General features: G+C 38.2%; 1 protein-coding gene across 1 annotated transcript in view; it reads left to right on the top strand.

Moving 5' to 3' along the window:
- Nucleotides 1-24,217, top strand: part of LOC756723 (MAM and LDL-receptor class A domain-containing protein 2) — a 67,419-nt gene that overhangs the window by 1,779 nt on the left and 41,423 nt on the right. Inside the window, exons 3-16 of the mRNA XM_030997231.1 lie at nucleotides 278-442; nucleotides 758-881; nucleotides 7,511-7,609; nucleotides 8,517-8,657; nucleotides 10,967-11,244; nucleotides 11,880-12,108; nucleotides 12,631-12,777; nucleotides 13,585-13,679; nucleotides 14,284-14,448; nucleotides 15,323-15,449; nucleotides 15,836-15,952; nucleotides 22,329-22,484; nucleotides 23,214-23,479; nucleotides 23,964-24,183. Of these exons, the coding sequence (XP_030853091.1) occupies nucleotides 278-442; nucleotides 758-881; nucleotides 7,511-7,609; nucleotides 8,517-8,657; nucleotides 10,967-11,244; nucleotides 11,880-12,108; nucleotides 12,631-12,777; nucleotides 13,585-13,679; nucleotides 14,284-14,448; nucleotides 15,323-15,449; nucleotides 15,836-15,952; nucleotides 22,329-22,484; nucleotides 23,214-23,479; nucleotides 23,964-24,183 (2,329 nt within the window). The remainder of the gene's footprint in view (nucleotides 1-277; nucleotides 443-757; nucleotides 882-7,510; nucleotides 7,610-8,516; nucleotides 8,658-10,966; nucleotides 11,245-11,879; nucleotides 12,109-12,630; nucleotides 12,778-13,584; nucleotides 13,680-14,283; nucleotides 14,449-15,322; nucleotides 15,450-15,835; nucleotides 15,953-22,328; nucleotides 22,485-23,213; nucleotides 23,480-23,963; nucleotides 24,184-24,217) is intronic.

The raw sequence follows: 24,217 nt of genomic DNA, 5'->3' as shown, positions 1-24,217 counted from the left end.
AGGGCAATTTTAAGGAGGCTTATTATATCAACGCTGAACATGTGCTCCTTAACAATACCCATATGACTTTCTTGGTATGTGAGTTTTTGTAATCAATTGATATGCTACCCTATCAAATTACCTTAATGCCAAACACCTCAATTATTATGACCTGGGGGAATGTACTTTTTTTTTGGGGGGGGGGCTTAAAAATGGGGAGGGGAGTGTATGCAGGCTCTAACCCTATGCTCAATGTGCCACTGACAAGTCTACATGGTTTGTTTTTTTCTCTACATAGATGAGATTTTTTTATCACATGCGTGGAATCGGTATGGGTACAATGACTGTCTATACCAGGACACAAGTAAATGGACCTCTCACTAAAGTATGGTCCATGTCAGGTAATCTAGGCAACGAGTGGTTCTTCCAAACACTAGACATACAGAGCACTGTCGACTATCAGGTACGTTCCACCATAAGCATTAATTTAATTTGAACAAATATGGGGGAAATTAGTGAACATTTAAAAAAAAAATCAACTTTTAACATGCATTAATAGTATTGATATTGATGATGATGATAATGATGACGATGATGATAATAACAATAATAATAATAATAATAATAATAATAAAAATAATAATAATAATAATAATAATAATAATGATAATGATAATAATAAAAATAACAATAATAATGATAAAAACAATAAATAATAATAATAATAATAATAATAATAATAATAATATTATCATCATTATTCTTATTCTTATTTCAGATTATCATAGAAGGTAGTATTGGTACGACGGTAGACGGTGATATGGCTCTAGATGATATCAGCTTAACACCAGAATGTGTGCCAGCTGCAGAGAGTCTCCCAGCAATATCAACTGTGCCTCCCAGTAAGTACTGTGTAATTTATATCAAATCAAATTATTTATTGAAATAGAATTGAAATAGAATCCACAACGTTAGATTATTTTCAGTACACAAGTACGTTTAAAAAAAAACATTCACATATATACATGTAGGTCTACAGTATAGGGGGGTAGTGAGCACTAATTTTTTTGTTTTGGCCCTCGAAAATTTGAAAAATCGCACCCCCCCCCCCCTTGAGCGCCAGGGGGGGGGGAGGGCCATTTCCCCAAAAAGGTAACGTGTTTTTACACTTTTTTTTTCTTCAGGGGGGCCGGGCCCCTCGGCCCCCCCCCCCCTTGATCCGCCACTGATTCCTTGACATGCACTGTCCGCTGATAACAGCTACCGGGGCTAAAGCTAGGGTAATAATTACAAAGCTCTTTGGGAGCGCATAAAGACGTTATATAATGCGCTATGCAAGAACCGAATATTATTATTATGTATGTGAAAAGAAGAAATCTCCTGTGTTGCCATGTAAAATCATTTCGCCAAGCAATTGTTTGTGAAATGTAATAATGTGGTATACTATACTACACAAAGTGATAGATCTCAACTTTTTGTGTCACATTTACATAAATTAAGCAGACTTAAATATAAATAGATGCAGCTTTACAGTTGTCTAAATTTTGTATGTTTTTCGAAGGGATATGATAGTGACAGCAACATTCATCATGATGTATTATGTGTAAATTTGAAATAAATATGTATCATCCACACATTTGTGATCTATGTGTTTTTGTCCTGAGTTCTATCGTGACAATATTCATTTTTGCCAAGGGATTACAGCAACAATATTATGGTGTTTATTTTGCTTATACACAAGCCTGTAACATAATTATAAATTAATTTGTTGTCCAATCAGCAAATAACTTTGTATTAAAATGAAATATTATCAGTAGGTTGGTAATGGAATTCATATATATATGCTGCCATCATTACACAGAAGATGGTGATGATGGTGTTGATGGCTATGATGGTAATGGTGGTGGTGATGATCATGATAGTGATGATGATGAGAATGATGATGATGATGATGATGGATGGTGATGATGATGATAGTGGTGATGATGATGATGATGATGGATGATGGATGATAGTGATGATGGTGATGATGGATGATGATGATGATGATGGATGATAGTGATGATGATGATGGATGATAGTGGTGATGATGATGATGATAGTGGTGACGATGATGATGATGATGATGAGAATGATGATGATGATGGATGATAGGGATGATGATGATGGATGATAGTGATGATGATGATGGATGATAGTGGTGATGATGATGGTGATGATGATGATTAGAATGATGATGATGATGGATGATAGTGATGATGATGATGGATGATGGATGATAGTGATGATGATGGATGATGATGATGATGATGGATGATAGTAATTATGATGATGGATGATAGTGGTGATGATGATGATGATAGTGGTGACGATGATGATGATAGTGATGACGATGATTTTTATTTATTTATTTAAAATGGTTTATTTCATTAAAAAACATTCGCGGCCCGAGAGCCGAATTGCAGTCTCTTTTGTACATATGATATATAATTGTGCTTCAACGACCTTGGCAAATTGCTTGGAATTGTATTACCATATTTGCAATACAATTAAATATTGAACTTATACAATATATGAATAGTAATACATTTTTTATATTCAAAAGAATTAATTATTTTGGTTGGAAAATGCACAGCCAGATGGGTATGGTATGGTTATGGTGTTTTCTTCAATATCAGAAACAGAGACAACAACAGAAACCAAATCCAGGAATTATAAAATCGAATAGGTGCTACCATGATTTAAACAAATTATACATTGTAGGTAAAATGTAGAACATTTAGTATTTGGGCCAATTTAGTAAAAGGTACATGTAGAATATTGCATAAAAATAAGATAAGTTTCGCATAAAAACATGGGTAAAAGGTTGCCATTGTAATATTCGATATAATGTGCATCATATTGGGAATTGTTAAAAAGTCAAACAGGATTTTGTACAATTAAATCTGATTTTGTTTTAAAAATGTAAAATTTAATAGTAACATTATTCAAAAATGCATTCACATGTCACCATTTTATTTAGGAAGTTATATCAGAGAAATAGAGAGAGAGAGAGAGAGAGAGAGAGAGAGAGACAGAGAGAGAAAGAAGGAGAGTGGGAAAAGGGAGAGAGAGGGGGAGTGTGGGAGAGAGATAGGGAGAGAAAGAGAGATAAAGAGAGAGAGAGGAGAGAGAGGGAGAGAGAGAGAGAGGAGAGAGAGAGAGAGAGAGAAAGGGAGAGATAGAGGGAAAGAGAGGGAGGGGAGACAAAGGGTGAGAGTAACAAGACAGAGAGCTAGAGAACAAGAAAGCCATGAAGAGGGTCTCCCCGCTCCGCAGCACAGCACTGACAGAGAGGAGAAAATAGGGGTATTGAGAGAGTGAAAGTAGTGGAGAACAATGTATTCGTCGAAGGTGAAACTGGTAATTATTCAGTACTATGAGCGTTTAACAATCTAACTAGATATGGCAACGGACTGTTTCTATACCGTGTCGTTTTGCATGACATTTCAGTGAACTTGTTTTTATTTCTCAGATTTCGAGAATGGGAGTCACCACGTGTTTGGGGCAGCCAATGACTAAACTTTGACCCAGGCTCGAGCAGCTTCTTTGCAATAATGATGATGATGGATGATGGTGATGATGATGATGATGATGATGATGATGATGATGATGATGATGATGATGATGGATGATAGTGATGATGATGATGGATGATAGTGATGATGATAGTGAGGATGATGATGATGATGGTAGTGACACAACCCTGTGTTGCACTGTTTGAATTTTAATGTTAAGGGCGGAGTGACAAGAAATAGATTTAAATTATTTTCGTCAGTCGTAATTGGTACGTAATAATTGTAAACTTGATCGAGACATAGTACCGATTTCATGCTTCCCTAATGTATACACTTTCCTGTTCTGAACTCAAGGACCCCAATCCGCCAATACGCAAGTTACGTACATTATGCCAGAAAACAATAAATACCACCCCAAATTTGAAATTATGGAAGCAAAATATTAATACGTAATGGTGATCAGCAGTGGCGTAATGAGCAAAAGTGTTGGGGGTGCATACAAAAAAATATGCATCACCCCACCATTACATGCAGGTGGGGGGGGGGGGTGAATTGAGATCAGGTAGAGCGTAGCGTAAATTGGCGTGGGGTCTAGGGGAGAAGCCCCGGCGGGGGTCAAGGGGTGGAGCCCCCAGAAGCTCAGGGGGTATAGGCATTTAATTACGGTCAGATGAGCATATTTTGATACCTTATGTGTAACACTGGCAGGACACAAATTAGTGTGGGGTCCAGGGGGCGGAGCCCCCAAAAACTCACTCAGTGGGTTTATACATTAAATTACCATCAGTTGAGCATATTTTGATACCTTGTTTGTAACACTGGCAGGTCACGAATTAGCGTGGGGTCCGCCCCCGGAAACTCAGGGGTTTTGGGCAATAATTTACGGTCAGATGAGCATATTTGTATACCTTATTTGTGACCCTGGCAAGTCACGAATTGGCGTGGGGTCCAGGGGGCGGAGTATAACAGTAAGACAAGCATGCAGGGCCCGCCCTAGTTGCGTCGAGGGGGCGGAGCCCCGGAAGCTATGGGATTTTAGGCATTTAATTACGGTCAGATGAACATATTTTGATACCTTATTTGTGACACTGGCAAGACACTAATTGGCGAGAGGTCCAGGGGGCAGAGACCCCAGAAGCTCAGGGGTTTTGAGCATTAAATTACCGTCAGATTAGCATCCAAGGGTCCGCCTTAGGGCCCAAGGTGGGGTCCAGGGAGCAGAGCCACCGGAAGTCAAGGGGTTTTAGGCATTTAATTACGGTCAGATGAGCATATACCTTATTTGTGACACTGGCAGGTCACTAATTTGTGTGGGGTCCAGGGGGCGAAGCCCCTGGAGCTCAGGGGTTTTAGGCATTAAATTACCGTCAGATGAGCATCCAGGTGCCCGCCTTAGGACCCTAGGTGGAACCCAGGGGGCAGAGCCCCCGGAAGCTCAGGGGTTTTATGAATTTAATCACGGTCAGATGAGCAAATTTTGACACCTCATTATTTTGTGACAAAAACAGGCCACTATTGTTTTTTCTCTCTTTAGGAATTTGCCTTTTTTTTCCATCAAACGCATAATTTGGTTTACTAAAGATTGAGGAAAAATCTCAGAAAATGTGTAAATCACCGGTATCGCATTAGAAATAAACCACTTTTGAATTATATTTGGGGAGCATCTGTCACCCCTCCCACCCAAGCCCCCTCCCCCCAATCAGTACGCCAGTGCCCCCCCCCCCCCCTCCACGATCTACACCTTGTTGGCGGGAAAAATCGCAACTGATCTCCCCTAACTTTCTTCTTTCTCTTTATTTTCTTTCCCTTTCTCTCCTCTTTTCCTTTCCCTTCCCTTCCTTCTCTCTGTTTTAGGTTTGCCGGGGGGGAGGCAAAGGCCTCTCGCCCCCCCCCCGATCCACACGCTTTTGGCGGGATCAATCGCAAATGTTTACCCCTTCTTTTCACCCTTTTCTTTTCTTCTTCCTCTTTTGTGTTCCCTTTTAGCTCTCCTCTTTCCCTTTTCCTTCCTTCCCCCCCCTTTTTTTTGGGGGGGGGGGGGGGGGGGGGGGGGGGGAGGCAAGGGCCTTTTGCCCCCCCCCCCCCGAACTAAAACTTGTTGGCGTGAAAATTGCAACTGATATCCCCCTTCTTTTCTTTTCTTCTTCCTCTTTTTTCCTCCCCTTTATCTCCTCTTTTCCTTTTTCTTTCCCCTACCTTCCTTCTCTCTTATTTTTTGATAGGGGGGGGGGGGGTAACAGCTGGGAGGCAAGGCCCTTTCGCCCCCCCCCCCCCTCCCCCGATTTCCTTCTTTTCCCCCTTTTTCTTTTCTTCTTCCTCTCCTTTCTTTCCCTTTCTCTCCTCTTTCCCTTTCCCTTTTCCTCTCTTTTTTTTCGGGGGGGGGGGGGCAAGGCCCGCTCGGTCCCCCTGAATCCGCGCCCGATACCACCCCACATCATCGTGTCCATTTAAATTTAGTATAAATAATTTCGATAACGTGTTTTCATACTCATAAAGTAGGTTGTTGCAACTCACCTTGCATATCATCTCTTCAAATGTTTTGTTTAACTTCTTGTTTGATAATTTATGTGATAAAGACAGTCTAAAGGTATATCAAGACAAACAGAGTATATCATCAGTGTTTAATTACGAACTTAACTTTAATTGACTCTTATTGTCGTAGGATAGGTTGGATTGCACAAAAAGAAGAGCGAGCATGGTAGAGGTGATCGACGGAGAGAGAGAGAGAGAGAGAGAGAGAGAGAGAGAGAGAGAGAGAGAGAAGGGGGAGAAGAGAGTTCTGGGAGAAATGAGAGATAGACAGAGGGAGAAGAAGAAAGAAAAAATGAAGAGAGAGGAGGAAACATAAATATATATATATATATGTGTGTGTGTATATATATATATATATAGAGAGAGAGAGAGAGAGAGAGAGAGAGATGTACAATGGGGATGTCTAAGACTAAGTAACTCTTCATTTTAATAAATTAAATGAGACAAATATTTTACATTCTTTCATAATTATTATTCACTATTCTCTTTTTCAATCAAAGTTTCATCCGATATGCGAATGAACTTCATTAGGATGTAATCTTATTTACATTTGTTTTTGTTTTTATCTTGATAGGCTACAAATTAGCAACCGAAGTTTGCATGCTCTAAATGATAACCATAATTATCCTCTCATTTGAAAACAAACAATCAGGGTTGATAGTGATTAAACACACTTTGATTCTTGAACCGTGTGTGGATTATCTTTGCAAACTTTTGAGTCAGATTACTTTTAGATATACAACCAGAAAGATAAAACGCGTTGTGATTTCTGTGTGGAAATAGCTACAGTGGAAATTAGTCCTGAAAAAAATACTCAACGGAAATAATGAAGGCGGAAAATAGGAAGTTGTATTTGACGGGCTTGTTTTTGATACTCTATATTACATCTGGTGAGTTACATATTATTACTCTCAATATAATGATTATCTCCTTAAAATAGCAAATGCCCTTGAATTTGCCATGTTTATCCTCGATTCTCAGGTATTGTTTGGTTTCATTGTGTTTAAAAGTAAGGCAGGGGGTAGAGGCTTGGGGACTGGGAATTGGGGCTGCAGCCATAGGGCACCCGCCACCTCATTGACGTACAGTTAAGCAATCTATCTTTTTTTAATTTCTACACCTTACATGATATGTAAAACGAAAACTGAAGAAGAAGAAGAAGAAGAAAAAGAAGAAGAAAAAAGAAGAAGAAGAAGAAGAAGAAGAAGAAGAAGAAGTAGAAGAAGAAGAAAAAGAAGAAAAAGAAAAGGAAGAAGAAAGAAGAAGAAGAAGGAGAAGGACGAGGAGAAAGAGGAGAAGCAGAAGTAACAGTAGAAGAGGAAGAATGATAATTATAATAATGATAATTAAAATGATAATGATTCTGCATCGGGATGTACATGATTTCTGTATTAATGCTCCATGTTTCATGTTGGTATGATTTTCTTCATACTCATATCTAGTCCAAGGCTACACATGTACCGATGGGCTGGTGATCGACGACGAAAACGTGTGCGATTTCAGGGAAGACTGTTCTGACGGACTCGATGAAAGCACGTGTCGTAAGTAATGACTTTTACTTGAGTCAAGTTATTTTAGCCTTGATGTATGGAGTTTGGGTTGAATGATTTGAGAACAAATGTCTGAAAGTGAAACAACACGTATTTATGACAATTTTCTTTTGTTTTTGTTGGGGGGGTGGCTATCATTATATCCTCTGAATTTTTATTCTATAAAATATACACTTGAAATAAATATTTAAAAAATATATATTTTCTGACTATAGATCTATGTACGATTAGAAAATTAGAAATTGAATCTATGAAAATCATCAATTTATTTTGTAAGATGTACAAGTGGAAATAAAGCAATAATATGGAGCTGGAAATTATCAACAAACTAGTTCAGTGCTTTAGAACCATCTTGGCATGTTTCACCGTTTTCTAAGACAAATTTCTATATTATTTGTGTTTTCTTTATTACATTTACTCTTTATGATTTATATTCGTGAAACTCAGTTTTATAAATCAGATATATCTCTTATCCTCTTTCCACCTTTTTTCTCCCTCTATCTTATCTTTCTTTCTCTCTCACTCACTCTCTCTCTCAATCTGTTTTCATCATGTTCATCATCATAATAATCATATATTTCTCGTTCTCTGCCATTATCTCTTCCTTACTCTCAACTCCCCCCCCCCCCCCTCTTCTCTCTCTCTCTCCCTCCCTCCTTTCTTTATCACCACCTCTCCGTTTTGCTCTCCCTCTCTTTTTTTTCTCTCTCTCTCTCTCTATATATATCTAACTCTCTATCTTTTTCTCTTTCTCCGCATTTCTCACTCTCTCTCTCTCTCTCTCCCTCTCTCCCCCCTCTCTCTCTCTCTCTCTCTCTATCTATCTCTCTCCATCTCCCCCTCCATCTCCCCCTCCATCTCCCCCCCCCCCCCCCCCCCTCTCTCTCTCTCTCTCTAGCTGCGACATGTGATTTTGAGGCTGGTTTGTGTGAGTGGTATCATGATGCGAGTCTCGATCTGAACTGGACAATGTTCATGAACAATGAACCCGAGTGGTATTACGGTCCAGGAGCCGACCACACCCTAAATAGTGTTAACGGTAAGTCTTATTCTGGCCTCATTTAAAGCCCCACTGCACTACTTATAGCTACTTGCGCCCTCTATATAGCAAACAATGCCTAAGCGGTGACCGTTGGTCCCCAATGGTCTCCCTTTTTTAATGTTAATTGAGAGCTGATTTGATGAGATAACCACATGTGAGTGACCATGCAGGGAGGTCTAATCCCTCCTAGCCAAACTAATGCAGATAGGCTTTAAAAATGTTTCATCATACTGATGATGATGATGATGACGATGGTGATTATGATAATAATACTAATGATATACAGTAGGCTTGCGGGTGCACCATGTGAGAGAGAGGGAGGATTGAGGAATCCTGAAAAGGACTCTCGGTAATCTTTCTTGAAGGTGTGTAGTCCTGAAAAGGACTGTTGGTGTAGTCTTGAAAAAGACTGTTGGTTTTCTTTCTTAGTTTATAGTTCTAAGGAGAAATATAGCGCTTGGAGAGGATGGGTAGCGGGAGTGGCTCGACGTTTCGAACAGGTTGACTATCCGTCGTCAGGAGTGGACTCCTCAATCAGGGCTCCTCAATCCTCCCTCTCTCTCACATGGTGCACCCGCAAGCCTACTGTATATCTACATCACCATGCAAGCCGATACTTACAAGCAGCCTCTAATACTAATGATGATGATGATAATTTATTTCTTGAGAGCACATTTCACATTTTTTATCTGCGTTAAGAACCCACTGCACTCTTGGGAAAGTTCGAGTTTTTTTCAATTTTTTATTGTCACCACTTAAACAAATTAAATTTGTATAGAACATAAAGTGCCTTGATTTGTACTTTAAAAAAAAATAATCTGTACTTTTTTCCGTCGTTGGCAAATGCTATGTTTGTCTCTGATTCAGTATCGATGCACATTAGTCAAATGTAAACACACAAAGTGTAATATTCACACATTAATTATAATGTATGTATCTGTTACGGGTATAATAAGCAATGACAGCACCCATTTATCTGTATGTGTCCCATTACATTCCATGGATGAAGATAAGATATCATAAGTTAAGGGTATCATGCAGTGTCATGGTACATTTCGAATTGTTGACAGAGTCGTTCATTTCGAGAGATAAGAATGGCGATTTGCTCAAAGGTTTGTTTGTTTGTTTGTTTGTTTGTTTTATTCACCATGTAAAATAACTGTTTACAGATGATAGAATACAGTGGGTCACATTGATATATATATAATACATAGTAGGAACAATGCATAAACAAAAAATGTTTGAAGTGCAACGTCCCTAAGTAACATAGTTGATAATTATTAGGTATAAATAGAACATGGCTTAAAATAAGTCATTCGTTACAAAAATTTAAAACAAAATACAAAAATCAAGCCCCTTAACGTATTTGAATAACAAGGTCCCTCGCAATAGACCGGTTTACTAATATCTTCAAATTTATAAATGTTTCTTTCCTGGGGACAGCTATAATTAATTAACTACAATAATCGGAACCCAATCTGCGTATATTACTCGTTGCTATATTGGGCAAGCTTCGGCCAAGTATTTGTTTTGTTTTGATTTGTTTTGTTTAGTTTGGTTTTATTTTCCGTATACAAAATTTAGATACATACAAGAATACAATTTACAAATATAATACAAGTCATGAATTAAAAACGGCTGGAATAATCTATTCAGAGCCATTATTAAAATGGCTCTATTCTTTCTAGAGGTCCATCAAAAAAAAAGTATGCATACAATTTGAATATTTTAGTAGAACTGTCTGTTTAAAAAAGCCCCACTTGTGGAAGTAGAAAAAAGAGTCAAACTCGTAATTATGATTTTTTGTTTAAACCATAATCATTAATTGTGAAATTCATCTTCAAACAAATCACGATTTTCAGCCAATTTCACTAACTTGCAGTTTTTCTCAGTTTGCAACATTGTAAAATATTTTGTTTGAAGATGTCAATGATGATGATAATGATAATGAGGATGAGGAGAAAGAGAAATGAATATGGTAATGACGATGATGATGGTGACATAATGTCTATCTTTAAATAAAGAACATTACGTCGTTGATAAGCTCGATAAGCATAAAGGCAATTTATTTATTGTAATTTTATTTAATTATTAATACATTTATTTTTCCATTTAGTTAACGTATTTTTACATATATTCAGATATCTATGTACGTATTTATTTATTGATTGATTGATTGATTCGGTCATTTCTTTTTTTAATATTCATTTAAAATTTCCGTCTCCCTGAGAAAGTGAGAATAAAGAGTAGCCACATTCAGTGTCACAATCATCTCTATTTCGATTGACATCCTACCTTAATGGCAGGTCACTATCTCTACATTGACGACACCTACAGCGAAGTCGATCAAAAAGCCATCATCCGTAGCCCAACCTACCAGATGGCTGCCCGACGTTGCATCTTCTCCATGTGGTACTACGCCTACGGCGTGGATATGGGTACCCTGAAGGTTCTCCAGTATACCCCATCGAACGACCGAAACTACAACCTCATGACCGTAGTCGATATCGGCGAAGACAAGTCCACCAAGGATCGATGGAACCTGTACGAAGTCCAAGTGGAAGCTTGCGCTGAAAACTTTCAGGTCAGATTTGGTGCCCTTTGGTGGTGTGCACAAGGCGTCATTTTATTTCGATTGCGTCATTACCTTCGCTGATCAAGCCTTTGCAAAACAATTAGCTCGTGCGCCAATACTTTAACGCATTGTTCGCATTGATTATTATAAAATCGCTTTGTGATGTCACTGTAACATGTTGCGTCATTGACATCACTGACGCAGCACTACGTCAGGGTAATGACGCCTCGTGCACACATCACAAGGCATACATCTTAAACCAGTGGTATGTTCAGAAATTCATGAGGTGGGGAGGCAAGGGAGTCGGGGAGGGGGGGGGGGTAATGAGTCCGGACATGATTTGATCTACTTCCATGTGCCTTCAAAAGAGGGGGGGGGCATACGCCGACCCATTCGATGCTGGATAGGCCACTGGATATAAGATATTAAATTAGATGTAGTATTTAAGCTACAAACGTTTTCAAATGCCATATGTGAAAGTCAGAACATTATGGGGATATTATGATATGATATGACTGTGATAATGACACACATGGCATGACATATAAATGTTGCAAGTCGACTTTAAAACATAACTGCTCGTTCTATTTCTCTCTCTCTCTTTCTCTGATGATACAAACTTTCTACTTTCATTATCCTTCTAGCTTTCGATTGAAGCAAAGGACAGATATGACTACTCGAACACGGGAGGTTACGCAATTGACGATCTAAGATTCGAGGGGTGTGCGTATACCCTCCCTTTACCACCAGGGGGGTCGTGTGATGCCGATACAGAGGAGACGTGCGACTCGGGGCATTGTTATCCTAAGAGTGAGAGATGTGACTATACACCAAACTGCTGTGATGGCACGGACGAGTCGACCCAAAATTGCGGTATGTTACTATGACTACCACCAGTCTACCACCACCACCATCATCATCATCAACAATACCACCACCACCACCACCTTAACCAATACTACCACCTCCACCCCACTATCACCATCACCATCACCACCACCACCACCACCACAACTACCATCATCATCACCACAACCACCGCCACTACCACTACTAAGACCACCACTATCACCATCCCCATATCACCACCACCACCACCATCACCAATTATATCACCACCATCAACAGCACTATTACTCCTACTGCTACTACTTCAATAATTTCTGCAACCGTTACCTTTCTCTTGGTAACATCTCATTACCAATCTTCTCATCAAGAAGTAATTCAATGACACATTCAAAAGGTTCACCTGTGACACTTTCGATGTCTATAGTCCAAACAGGTAAACTAGCTTTTGTACTCGTCAAATAATTTAATTTCTAATAACTAATTTGAAATTATCCAGATGAATCTGTTGAACTAATAATATTTGTTCTAATCATTTTTCGATCTCAGCTGATTACACGATGTGTGACTTCGAGACGAGCATGTGTTACTGGGGACAGCTCACTGATGACACTTTAGAGTGGACCAGAAAGACCGGTGGAACGGGTACCGGTAATACTGGTCCATGGATAGATCATACTACCGCTAGTAACAGCGGTAAGGATAAGATAAGACCTTTCCACTTCATGAAAATATATATGTGATCATTGTAAAACTAGTTTAAGAGTCTATGTATGTCATGTTTCCCTTCACATTCTGTTATTTTCTAAGCGCTACGGTGCTTTTCGTTTTTAGAGTTCCTAAATACTCGATATTTTTATAATCATTATTATTATTATTATTATCATTATTATTATCATCATCATCATTGTTATTATAATCATAATTAGTATAAGATGAGGAGTATTTCGTTGATAAAATAGATTAATAGAATGCTTCAAAGAGGGGAAATGATTACATCATCTTCTTCTTCTTCTTCTCCTTCTCACCCTCCTCCTCCTCCTCATCTTCTTCTTATTATTATTATCCTGCTTCTCCTTTCGTCCTTCTTCTTCTTCCTGTTAAGTATAGTTTATTATCAGATGTATTAAAACATATTGACCTAGGGAAATGTAATCATACGCATTAGTGCACAGTTATATTCTTTTCATCCTGACTTACTTGTTAATCAAACAATAACCTGTACCTATGAAGACGGTTAAAAAACACGGTCTTAAACTCCAAACTAGAAACCTAGTCCCTAGAAATTAACTCCTGACAGTTTGGCTTTAATAGGCATCGTAAAACGGCTCCATACTATTGAAGTCAACACATTCACCACCAGAACAATACGAAATTGATGAAATTGTATGAAACACAAAACTAGACAGTTACAGGCTTACATCGCAAGACAGTGAATTGATCTGTTAAAGGATGACACCAGCGGAAATTCAACGTCAATGCCTTTATTTCTCAAATCATCAGGTTATTTCATCTATACTGAGGTCGATGATGCATTTCCAGGTGACACGTACAGAATCGGAAGCTTTTACATACAACCTACTTCATCAGGGTGCGAGGTAAGTAGATAGCTATATGACCTCTCTGTAGTTCCAGGCCTTGTTGGTCCTATGCCTATCCTATCCTATCACCCGTATGACTTCCTCCTCTGTTTTCATATCCGAACAGCTATTCCCTTGGCTCTCATCTCCGGACAATAAGGACAAAAAAACCTTTAGGACAAGTTTCCATTTCTTAATGACGACTGTCCCCTATAGGGCATCCATCCCTGCAAGACAAGTACCTTCCTATTTCTAAACTACACCTGGACAACTATCCTTTACGGTAACTATCTCTTTAAAGGACTGTCCCAATGCAGGACGAGTGACTCCTGAATATGAACTGCCTACTGGGGCTTCTCCCCTCCCGATACGGAGTCCATCAGATCTCGATCATGCAATACATGAAGCCAGAATAAGTCTTGCCATTGATAAATGTATGAGATTTTACATCCGTGTTTCTGGAGATATGTACATCAATTATAATCATATTTGTATCTTATTCTTTTGAGTAGAACATTATACAACGTTTCCTTAGAAAAATATATAATAAATTTTGAAAGCAAATTGGAAAGAATAAACGAAATAAAAGTTTCGGATAATTATTGTATTGCTTTTCTTTTAGATTCGTTTCTACCACCACATGCGAGGTTCAGGGATTGGAACCCTGAACATGTACACCCGGACCAAGATCGATGGACCGATGACTCGTCTGTGGTACAGTGATACTGCCCATGGGAACTACTGGCTCTATCAGAGGGTATCACTTACCAGTGAAGATGCCTTCCAGGTTAGTAAAACCTCATTATAAAACTACCTACAGCCTCGTTCAGCCCTGTTAAAAACAAAAGAGAAAAAACAATACATTTGGATTCAGATTGGTGGACCGGTGACCCAGCCATGATACAATGATACAGTGGTACCCTCTGTCAGATGGTATACTCTCACCACTGATGACGCCTTCTAAATGGGGGAACAATCTTCAATTTGTGTCACCGTTCAGTGATGTTTCGTTTTTGTGTATACAGCCCCGTTCAGCCCCGTTAAAAACAAAAGAGAAGAAAACAAAACAATACATTTGGACTAAGATTGGTGGACCGATGACCCGTCTATGGCACAGTACAGTAATACAGTGGTACCCTATTTTAGAGGGTACCACTCGCCAGTGAAGACGCCTTCCAGGTGGGGGAATAATCTTCAATATCGCTGTTTTCACGAAGTGACGGTAGTGAAAAAAAATTGCATTCACTTTGCGTTACGATTTTCCTCACTACCGTCACTTCGTGAAAATAGGGACGAATTTAGTGTCACCGTTCAGTGATGTTTCGTTTTTATCTTTTAATCCAGAATGCTCTAAATTGCAATTTGTACTTAAGCAGAAAATACTTACTGGGAAATTTGAGTCCATTTCTGTATTAGCACATTATGTCTTTACATGGGGACTTGTAAGAAATGATTCAGAGGACAGCATGCTTAAAGCTATTTTACATATTGCGTTGGCTACAAGAATTGCTTACACAAGAGTTTATCAAAGTGTAAGAAAGGGGATGCCAATGCTTTGATGGGGAAAACAGTATCAAATGATTATTGATACATAATATTTAGCGATGTATAAATGTGTTCCAACTGAAACCTAGTATATTATGACTCTTACTTTACTCCAGGTGGTATTTGAAGGAGTGAGAGGGTCGACTAATTTGGGCGATATAGCTCTGGACGATATCACCTTTACTCCAGAGTGCGTCGAGTCGAAAGAGCCCCTACCTCCTGCCGACGTGATCCCTACCCAACGTAAGATGTAGTCCAAAGGTCAAAGTTCATAGTTTACTGTCAAAATTCACATAAGAATATGTAAAGAATACATAAAATGATCATTAGAAACAAAAGCAAAAATATTTGTCATTGCTATTACAATATAAAAGGAACACAACCACCGGTAAAAAAGAAAAAATAGTAGATAATTATGTCAAAACACGTTGGGATTAAAAAATTTCGTATACAAAGTTTTTCGTTAAGTCCAAAATAATATGGAGGATCATCCATCACTATTGTATGAATAATTGTTGCGGTGGATTAAATAAACATATCTAAACACAGTGGTCCTTTGCAAATCTGATGAAGGGGTGCCACCAACATAATTATTAATATGTTTGTTTGTTTCTTGTTACTTCTCTCAGCAAATCATTGTGAGCTCGGCATGCGACCATGTGACATAGATCAGTGCATCGATGAGTCGTATTACTGTGACTTCAATCCAGACTGTCCCGTTGGTGGCGAAGACGAACTATACTGCCGTAAGAATTTCACCAAGTTGTTTTCTTATCCTAAATACATTCTCTCCTCAATTTCTGTGTTTAATTTGTTGACGCCGTGGATCTTTAAAAAAAAACTTCAAATAGGAAATAGAAATAAAGCACTGACATAGTAGGATTATCTGAATAAACAAGAACAAAACATAAATAGAAGCATGTTAAAGCACCACTGCACTACTTATAGCTACTTGCGCCCTCTATATAGCAAACAATGCCTAATCGATGACCATATATTGGTCCCCCATAATCCTCTATTTCGTTTTAAGTGAGAGCTGGTTTGATGAGGACACCAACTGTCAGTGACCTTGCAGGGTGGTCTAATCCCTCCTGTAAACTAGTACCGACGCCTTTAAATAGTAGCAAAACGTAATCAAATTAAAGGCAAATCAAATACAGACAAAATTGTACACATCAGACCACCCTTGACAACCAATAATTTGTTTAAATAATTTCTATAGTGCTTTCAAAAAGAACGCTGTGATCTTTTATATTTCTATGCTTACTTTGTTTTCATTTTTCAACCGTAATATAGATGTTTGGAATTCATGAAAACATTTCGGAACAGAATATAAGCGAAACATGTTGATGTCGTCATGTTGTCGTCATGAACGGACGTGCCTAACGATTCGCTCCGCGTTCACAACTTCGCTGAAGTATATACAACAGCAATGGAACTATAGCACCTATAGGAATTTTGCCTACTTTTGAGTACTTTGGGAGGTCGTTGAACTACCTGTGTTGGTTTTACTTATACTACGTGAACTCTTTTCGTGAAATATAAGGAAGTTATTGCCCAGAAACGCGTCAAGATGCCGAGAGGCGCGAAACTTCAAACCGAGGATATCGCAAGAGATATACGCGGAGAAGTCAAGAAAGTACTGGAGGACAACAACGATATTCTAGACTCTCTTGTATCAAAGGTAAAGCTGACACTTATTGAAGAACTAACATCTGTCATTACTGAAAAGGTTGCTGAAAGCATTCGTGAAAGTTTTGAATTTGAGCTTTCCGAGAGAGATAGCAAAATAAGTGATTTGGAGAGAAAATTTTCCAGACTGAAGGAGGAGCACGAAGAGGCTGAGCAATATTCAAGAAGAAATTGCCTGATTGTTCATGGTCTGGATGAGAGAGAGAGTGAGGAGACAGATGAATTGATTAACAAAGTGTGTGAGGAGAAATTGGACATAAAGCTAACAAGAGGAGACATCGATAGATCGCACAGATTAGGATCGAAAAAAGGAGGATCAACCAGGGGGATCATTGTTCGATTTACCAACTACACGGCTCGTAACAAGGTCTACCAGGCAAGAAGGAAACTCAGAGGTTTGGAAGGGACGCCCATTTTCATACAAGAGAATTTGACGAAAGAGCGAGGAAGACTCTTTCGGGAGATAAAGTCAAAACATAAGGAAAAATTGAAAGCGATTTGGACTCAAGATGGCCGAATCATAGTTTTGACCACTGATGAACGCCGTGTGATTCTTACACAGATGACCGATATCAGCAAGCTTACGTCGTCTTCATAAGCATGATCAGTCGATGGTTAGTTATTATCGCGTGTATTGTACCTGGAATTGTATTTGCATAGAAACTGGAAGTAGCAACTAATCCTTCTCGTTAAGCGTCTTTTTGAACATGTTCAGTCGATGGTTAGTTAAGGAGACATTATTATCGCGTGCATTGAACCTGGATTTTTATTTGCATAGAAACTGGAAGTAGCAACTAATCCATCTCGTTAAGCGTCTTGCTGTACATGGAACGCTGAACGCTTCGCTGAAACTTCTTTATGTTGGAAGCACTGGACTGGCCATGCATCGGATTGCGTTGGGTTTTGTTTTCTCTACACTTTGTTTAAAGTTAATCCATCGTGCTTAGACTCTTTCTTTAGTATGACTTTCCGTTTATATATATTGTTAAATCATTGTTGGTACCAGCTTATTCCAATACAATTACATTTTGTTGGCAATCCATTTTACCCCTCAGGACTATAATTATGTTAAATAATTGTCTCTCACTGCCTCCCGGTTATATTGGGAGCATGTGATTGTATTCGATGAAGACTTGCAGAGCAATTCCTGGCCTATAATTATCTTTTCTACGCCCAGCTTTAAACCTTAATTCTCTTCGGGTGCTTAATCAATTGCGTGTTATGATTAATGTTGGTTAAACTTCATGCGTCTTGTTGTGGTGTGCACAATACAGAATCGTTGATATATTTGTTATATTTTATCTTTTATAAGGAGTATTTATATTATATTTTTGTTATATTTGTGTTTCTTTGTTTTAATGTATGGCAAACATCTATCCTCATGTTTCAAGTAAAAGTGTGAAATATAATGAACTATGCGGTAAAGGTTTGAAATTTTTACAACTGAATGTTGTTAGTCTTTTAAAATATTATGATGAAATTAAGGCTATTTTGTGTGAAAATGTGATACATGTTTTTGCTTTGAATGAAACTAGACTGGATGACAATATATTCGAGTGTGAAATCCAGATACCTCACTACAATGTTATCCGTAAGGACCGTAATAGAAACGGTGGAGGTGTACTGACCTATATTCATGAAAGCTTGGGATATGAAGTTTTGAAACATAGTTCATTATCGCGAATGGAAGCAATTGCATTATTGATACGGCAGAAAAACGCCAGTCCCATTGTATTTTTTAATTGGTACAGACCTCCGAATTCTAAAGCGGAGATACTCACTGATTATGAAGACTTTTTAGTGTATGCCAATGGTCTTAATTTTCCTATTATTGTTATGGGTGATATAAACTGTAATACTTTGAAAATCCCATTAGAAGGTGCAACCAAGAAATATATTCAAATCAATGATATATATTGTATGAACCAAATCAATACGGCCGAATATACAAGAATAACTAACAATAGTGCCTCTTTGGTTGATCACATGTTAACTAATTATGATGAAAAAGTTAAGTCATTTGGTGTAATTCATAATGGTTTGAGCGACCATTCCATGAGTTATTTGATATGGAAATCTCCTCAGATACAAAGTTCTGTAAAATATGTTACTTTTAGAAAATCAAAAGGGATTGATAATGAACTATTTAAGTCTGACTTACAAAATAATAATTGGAAGGTTATAGAACGTATTGATGAGTTGAATGAAGCTGTGTGTAAATGGGAAGAGCTGCTGTTGGAAGTTGTGGATAAACACATGCCGTTAAAGACAAAGCGAGTAAGGAAGAAACATTCGCCATGGATAGATGAACCTATATTTAGTCTTATGGATGAAAGGGACAAAACGAAAGACAAAGCAAAGTCAAAACAAGATGGTGAATTGTGGAAAAATTACAAGAAATTAAAGAATAAAGTTACAGCTGAAATTAGAAAAGCTAAACGTAAATATTACTGTGAAAATTTAACTGGAAATCAAAATCGTAGTAAATCTTGGACGTTGTTGTCAACCATAGTCCCTAACAGTCGCTCTTCATCGTCTATTCCTATTATTGAAGGAGATGTCTTGAAAACAGCAAACAAATTTAATAGCCATTTTGCAAATGTCGCTGTTGACACTTTGAATGACGATTCGTCAGAGCAAGATGTAAATTCTAGACTGGACAATCCAGTATCGCCCAATCTAAAACAAGATTTTAAACTTTCTTTTGTTACCGAAGATGAGGTATTAAACGAATTAAGGAAATTCCCAAATAAAAAATCGGTTGGAGTAGATGGTATTTCTCAATTTATTCTTAAGTTAGCTGCTGATGAAATTATTAAACCAATAACATATTTGATAAATAAATCAATCAGAGATGGGGTTGTGCCTGACGTATGGAAAATAGCAAAAATTATACCGTTGTATAAGAAGGGTGACAAGTATAACCCAGATAATTATAGGCCCATTTCGTTATTGCCATGCATCTCAAAGCTTCTTGAAAGAATGATACAGAAACAACTCATTCAACACTTAAATGTAAACGATATTATATCTGCTCACCAATCTGGTTTCAGAAAGAAACATTCAACGTGTACTGCGCTTGTCAAGGTGACCGACGACTGGTTAAACGCAATGGACCAGGGACAATACACAGGGTCAGTCTTTGTTGATCTACAAAAAGCATTTGATTTGGTGGATACTGATATACTGTTACAAAAGCTCTTACTATTAGGCGTCACATGTGAATCGCTTCAATGGTTCAGGAGCTATTTGGTTGATCGAAAGATAGTGACTTGTATTAATGATGTAGTTTCTGATGCATTACCATTGACTGGTGGGGTGCCGCAGGGCTCTCTACTAGGCCCTTTATTGTTTGTCATATTTATTAATGATATGCCTCATTCTTTTGAAAAATGTAAAATACATCTATATGCTGATGACACTGTGTTATATTACTCCCATAAGAATCCATCTGTTGTACAGTCAGTTCTCAACGAGGAACTAGCTCGATTAGATACATGGATATCTCGGAATAAACTGAAGATTAACTACAGCAAGACCGTGGGTATGTTAATTGCAACAAAAAATTTGCTGAAAAAACAAGATAAATTAGTTTTGAAAGTTCGAGGGAGAGATATAATCCAAATGCATAACACAAAATACCTAGGGGTAATCATTGACTCAGAATTGAAATGGAAAATTCATATTGAAAACATGTGTAAGAAAATTGGAAAAATGGTTGGATTTCTTGGTCGATTGAGACATTATGTAAATGAAACTAATTTGAAAATTATATATCAATCTGTTATTCTCCCGCATTTTGAGTATGCAGACAATGTGTGGTCGTCATCTTCTGATAAATATCTTGATCGGTTACAGAAAATACAGAATAGAGCGGGGAGGATCATTTTGAAGATAAATCGGCAGTCATATATATCCAATCAACAATTGCATGATATCCTAAAATGGGATACTTTGTCCCTACGGCGTACTAAACACATGCACGTTATGATGTTTAAAATACTGCATGGCCTGACTCCTAATTATATAAATGAAAATGTTTCTTTTAGAGTTACTAGATACTCACTTGGTAGTCAATTTAATCTTGCCCTTCCTAAACCCAGGACAAATTACTGTAAAAGAACCTTTGTATATAGAGGCTCAGTATTGTATAACGGATTACCATTGGCCTTACGCAACTGTAATACATTGTCGTCATTCAAGAGACTTTTGAGTTGTTTATAAGTTTACTTCACACAATTCTCTTTCTATAAATACCAGTTTCTTTTCTCTATACTGTCTGTCCTGGATATTTAATTTCTTACTATATTTTGCTTGAGAATTTATGTTTTGCCATTTTTCTTTGTCGTTTTTCTTTGTCGTTTGTTAATGTATATTGTTATTTATTGTATTGTTTTACTGTATCATTTCTGGTCCCCATGGAAGACCAGCGGTATCATAATGATACCGCTGAATATGGGCTATCCAGCCGTTTATTTTATCTTGTTATTCATTATTCTATTTGTTATTATATTACTGAATGCATGATGTCTTTTATACGGAAATAAAACAAACAAACAAACAAACAAATTATAATTATTATAAACAAAACCTCATATTTTACATTATGGCTGATGCCCGTTACACCGGACTGTGGATCATATGTTCGAGACCCACCATAGTATAGCACTAACGTCCTCTGGCAAGAAATTTATCTACACTTTCCTTTCCACCCAGGCGTAAGAAAAAATGGGTACCCGGTATAGGAAGAAATTCCTTGATTTCTTTAGCGCCTTTTAATGGCGGCTCGGCTACAGCCGGATAAGCGCAGTAGAGTATATTTATTTATATCCTGCATCAAAAAGTTGTTGGCTTTTGATTGGTTGAGAGCTCGTCACATGACCAAAAATATTTGACCTATTTTTAGAAAGTACTATATGAGAGTACTATTTTGGTTTACTATTTGGGAGTTTAAAAAAAATGTGATTTTTTTTTTTTTTTTTTAATTGAATCAATTTTTTTTCTTCAAATCTTAATTTAATGAAATAATCAAAATATTTTAAATCTTTTTAGATAAAAATTGACATTTTTTTTGTTCTAAATTTTTTTTCTCCCAAAAATGTTTTTTTTTTTTATAATTTTTTATAATTTTTTGATGCAGGATATAAAAAAAATATACCATGCCTTCTATTCGAGGTACTGGTTAAACTATGGGCCTCGGTGACTCCAAAAGTACCATTTGCTTCGGGGCTGCGCCCCTCAGCAAATAGTACTATTGGAGTCACCTCTTGCGCATAGTTTTAACCAGAACCTCTCAAGGCTGTGTATATTTGTATAATAGTTGATGTGTTGTCATGTGAACGCACATATTAATTACAAGGCCTATTATTATTTAGAAGCAGTATAATTATGCTCATACTGTACTTCAGAATTCTCGATTTCTTGTTTTAGCTTCTACTTGTGATTTCGATACGGTGGGGATCCTGAGCACGTGTTACTGGAGTCAAGACGTCAAAGATGATTTTGACTGGTCGTGGTTCAACGCCCCTGAGATGGAAGACAGTTACAATGGCCCTAGGTATGATCATACCACGGCTTCAACGTCAGGTATGCTGGCAATTCCATATTTGCGATGATTACTCCGACGACCATTCCTCCGATGACAAAAAATATTGCTCTGGCGCCAATTGCTCCAGCGATAATTGCTGTGGCGACAATACTGCGGCGACAATTGCTGCAGCAACCATTCCTACAATCACATTGCTGCGGCGACAATTGATCTGGGTTTTCTATTGTCGAAGATGATAGGGTTAGGTTTAGGGTTATGGTTAGGTATATCATTTTGTTTCAGGGTTGAAGTTAGGAATTCGGATAGTGTGGGATAATAAACGCGGATCAATTGTCGAACGAGCACGTTTCAGGCAACCGGTTTGGTAAATAGTGATCCTTTATCTATCTCTATCTCTCTCTGTCTCTCTCTCTCTCTCTCTCTCTCTCTCTCACTCTCACTCTCCCTCTCTAGGCTTTATGTATACAGTGAAAACGGTGATCATCTTCGTCCATAACGCTCTATTTCTATAACTCTCTCAATCAGCACTACCCTATTCCTGTCTTCTCTAACCGTTATGAAGGCTATTCGCCCAGAAGATTCTTCTTCTCCATCTAATCCTCCTTTTCAACCCTCAATGACAGCGCGTCAAAGAGAAACTTAGCACAATAGACTTTACCACAACAGAGTTAAGGCCCTTCAGGCCCTAAGATTTTGTTGAAATGGTACCCATAAAAGGACTCTTTTTAAAAGTTAATTTTATGTTATTATCTTTTTTTCCCCTATAGGACACTACATCTACGTGGATGGAACAATCTCCTCCATCAATACATACGCCAAGCTCGTCAGTCCCATCTACAAGAAAACAAATAGGGGCTGCACCTTCAGCATGTATTATTACATGTTTGGTGTCGAGTATGGGGACCTAGAGATTCGTCTCATTGACCAGGAGGGAATGGATATTCGTTTGACAAAGGTCGGTGACAACGCACTGGATTACAATAAATGGATCCTCAGCGAATCGTTGATTCCAGCATGTACCAAGAACTTCCAAGTAAGAAGATGTTATATTACTGGCAGTAGCGTCTCAAACACGAGCGTGTGCGCCCAACGACTCCCCCCCCCCCACACACACACACACATACACACACACATCAAATAATATATACACAATGTAATACTGTTTTTGATGCAGTTTGCCTCGGTTTATAAGATATTGACCGGCCCACTCAAACCGTTGGAAACATCTACCGGCCATAAGACCGCAAATCAACCGGCCTTCACGTAAGTAAATCCAACGACCCGTGAGGAAAACTCCCTTAAATCCGTTTGCCCAGTTCGCCACTATCGAATGACATCATTAAAATATTCAGGAAGAGAGATTAATACAATCGTACTTTTCCTACCCCCCCCCCAAAAAAAAAAAACGGTTTAAACTTTAGCATATAGTTCTCTTGCTCTGTGTAAGCTGTGAATAAAACAGGACATCGCTTTACTATATCATTGGCCCAATAATTCTCCTTGTCATGACTGTCCAGATCGTCATCGAGGCCGAAGACCGACAAGTCCTACCTACCGAGGGCGGTTTCGCGGTCGACGACATCGCCTTGAAAGACTGTTACTACCCGCCAGAGGTAGACTCTGGCTCTTGTGGTTTACAAGCTCAGTGCGATGCAGGCGAGTGCTACCCGGCCGAGAACCAGTGTGATTTCACTCAAGATTGCTGTGATATGTCGGATGAGGACCCTCAAACATGCAGTAAATATCGTTTCATTTATTTCCATTTTCCATT

The sequence above is a fragment of the Strongylocentrotus purpuratus genome, unplaced genomic scaffold, assembly GCF_000002235.5.
Source record: "Strongylocentrotus purpuratus isolate Spur 01 unplaced genomic scaffold, Spur_5.0 spur5_scaffold_4, whole genome shotgun sequence".
Classification (NCBI taxonomy): Eukaryota; Metazoa; Echinodermata; class Echinoidea; order Camarodonta; family Strongylocentrotidae; genus Strongylocentrotus; species Strongylocentrotus purpuratus.
The sequence above is the reverse complement of the archived record's forward strand: the minus strand, read 5'-3'. Positions and strand labels throughout refer to the sequence as shown.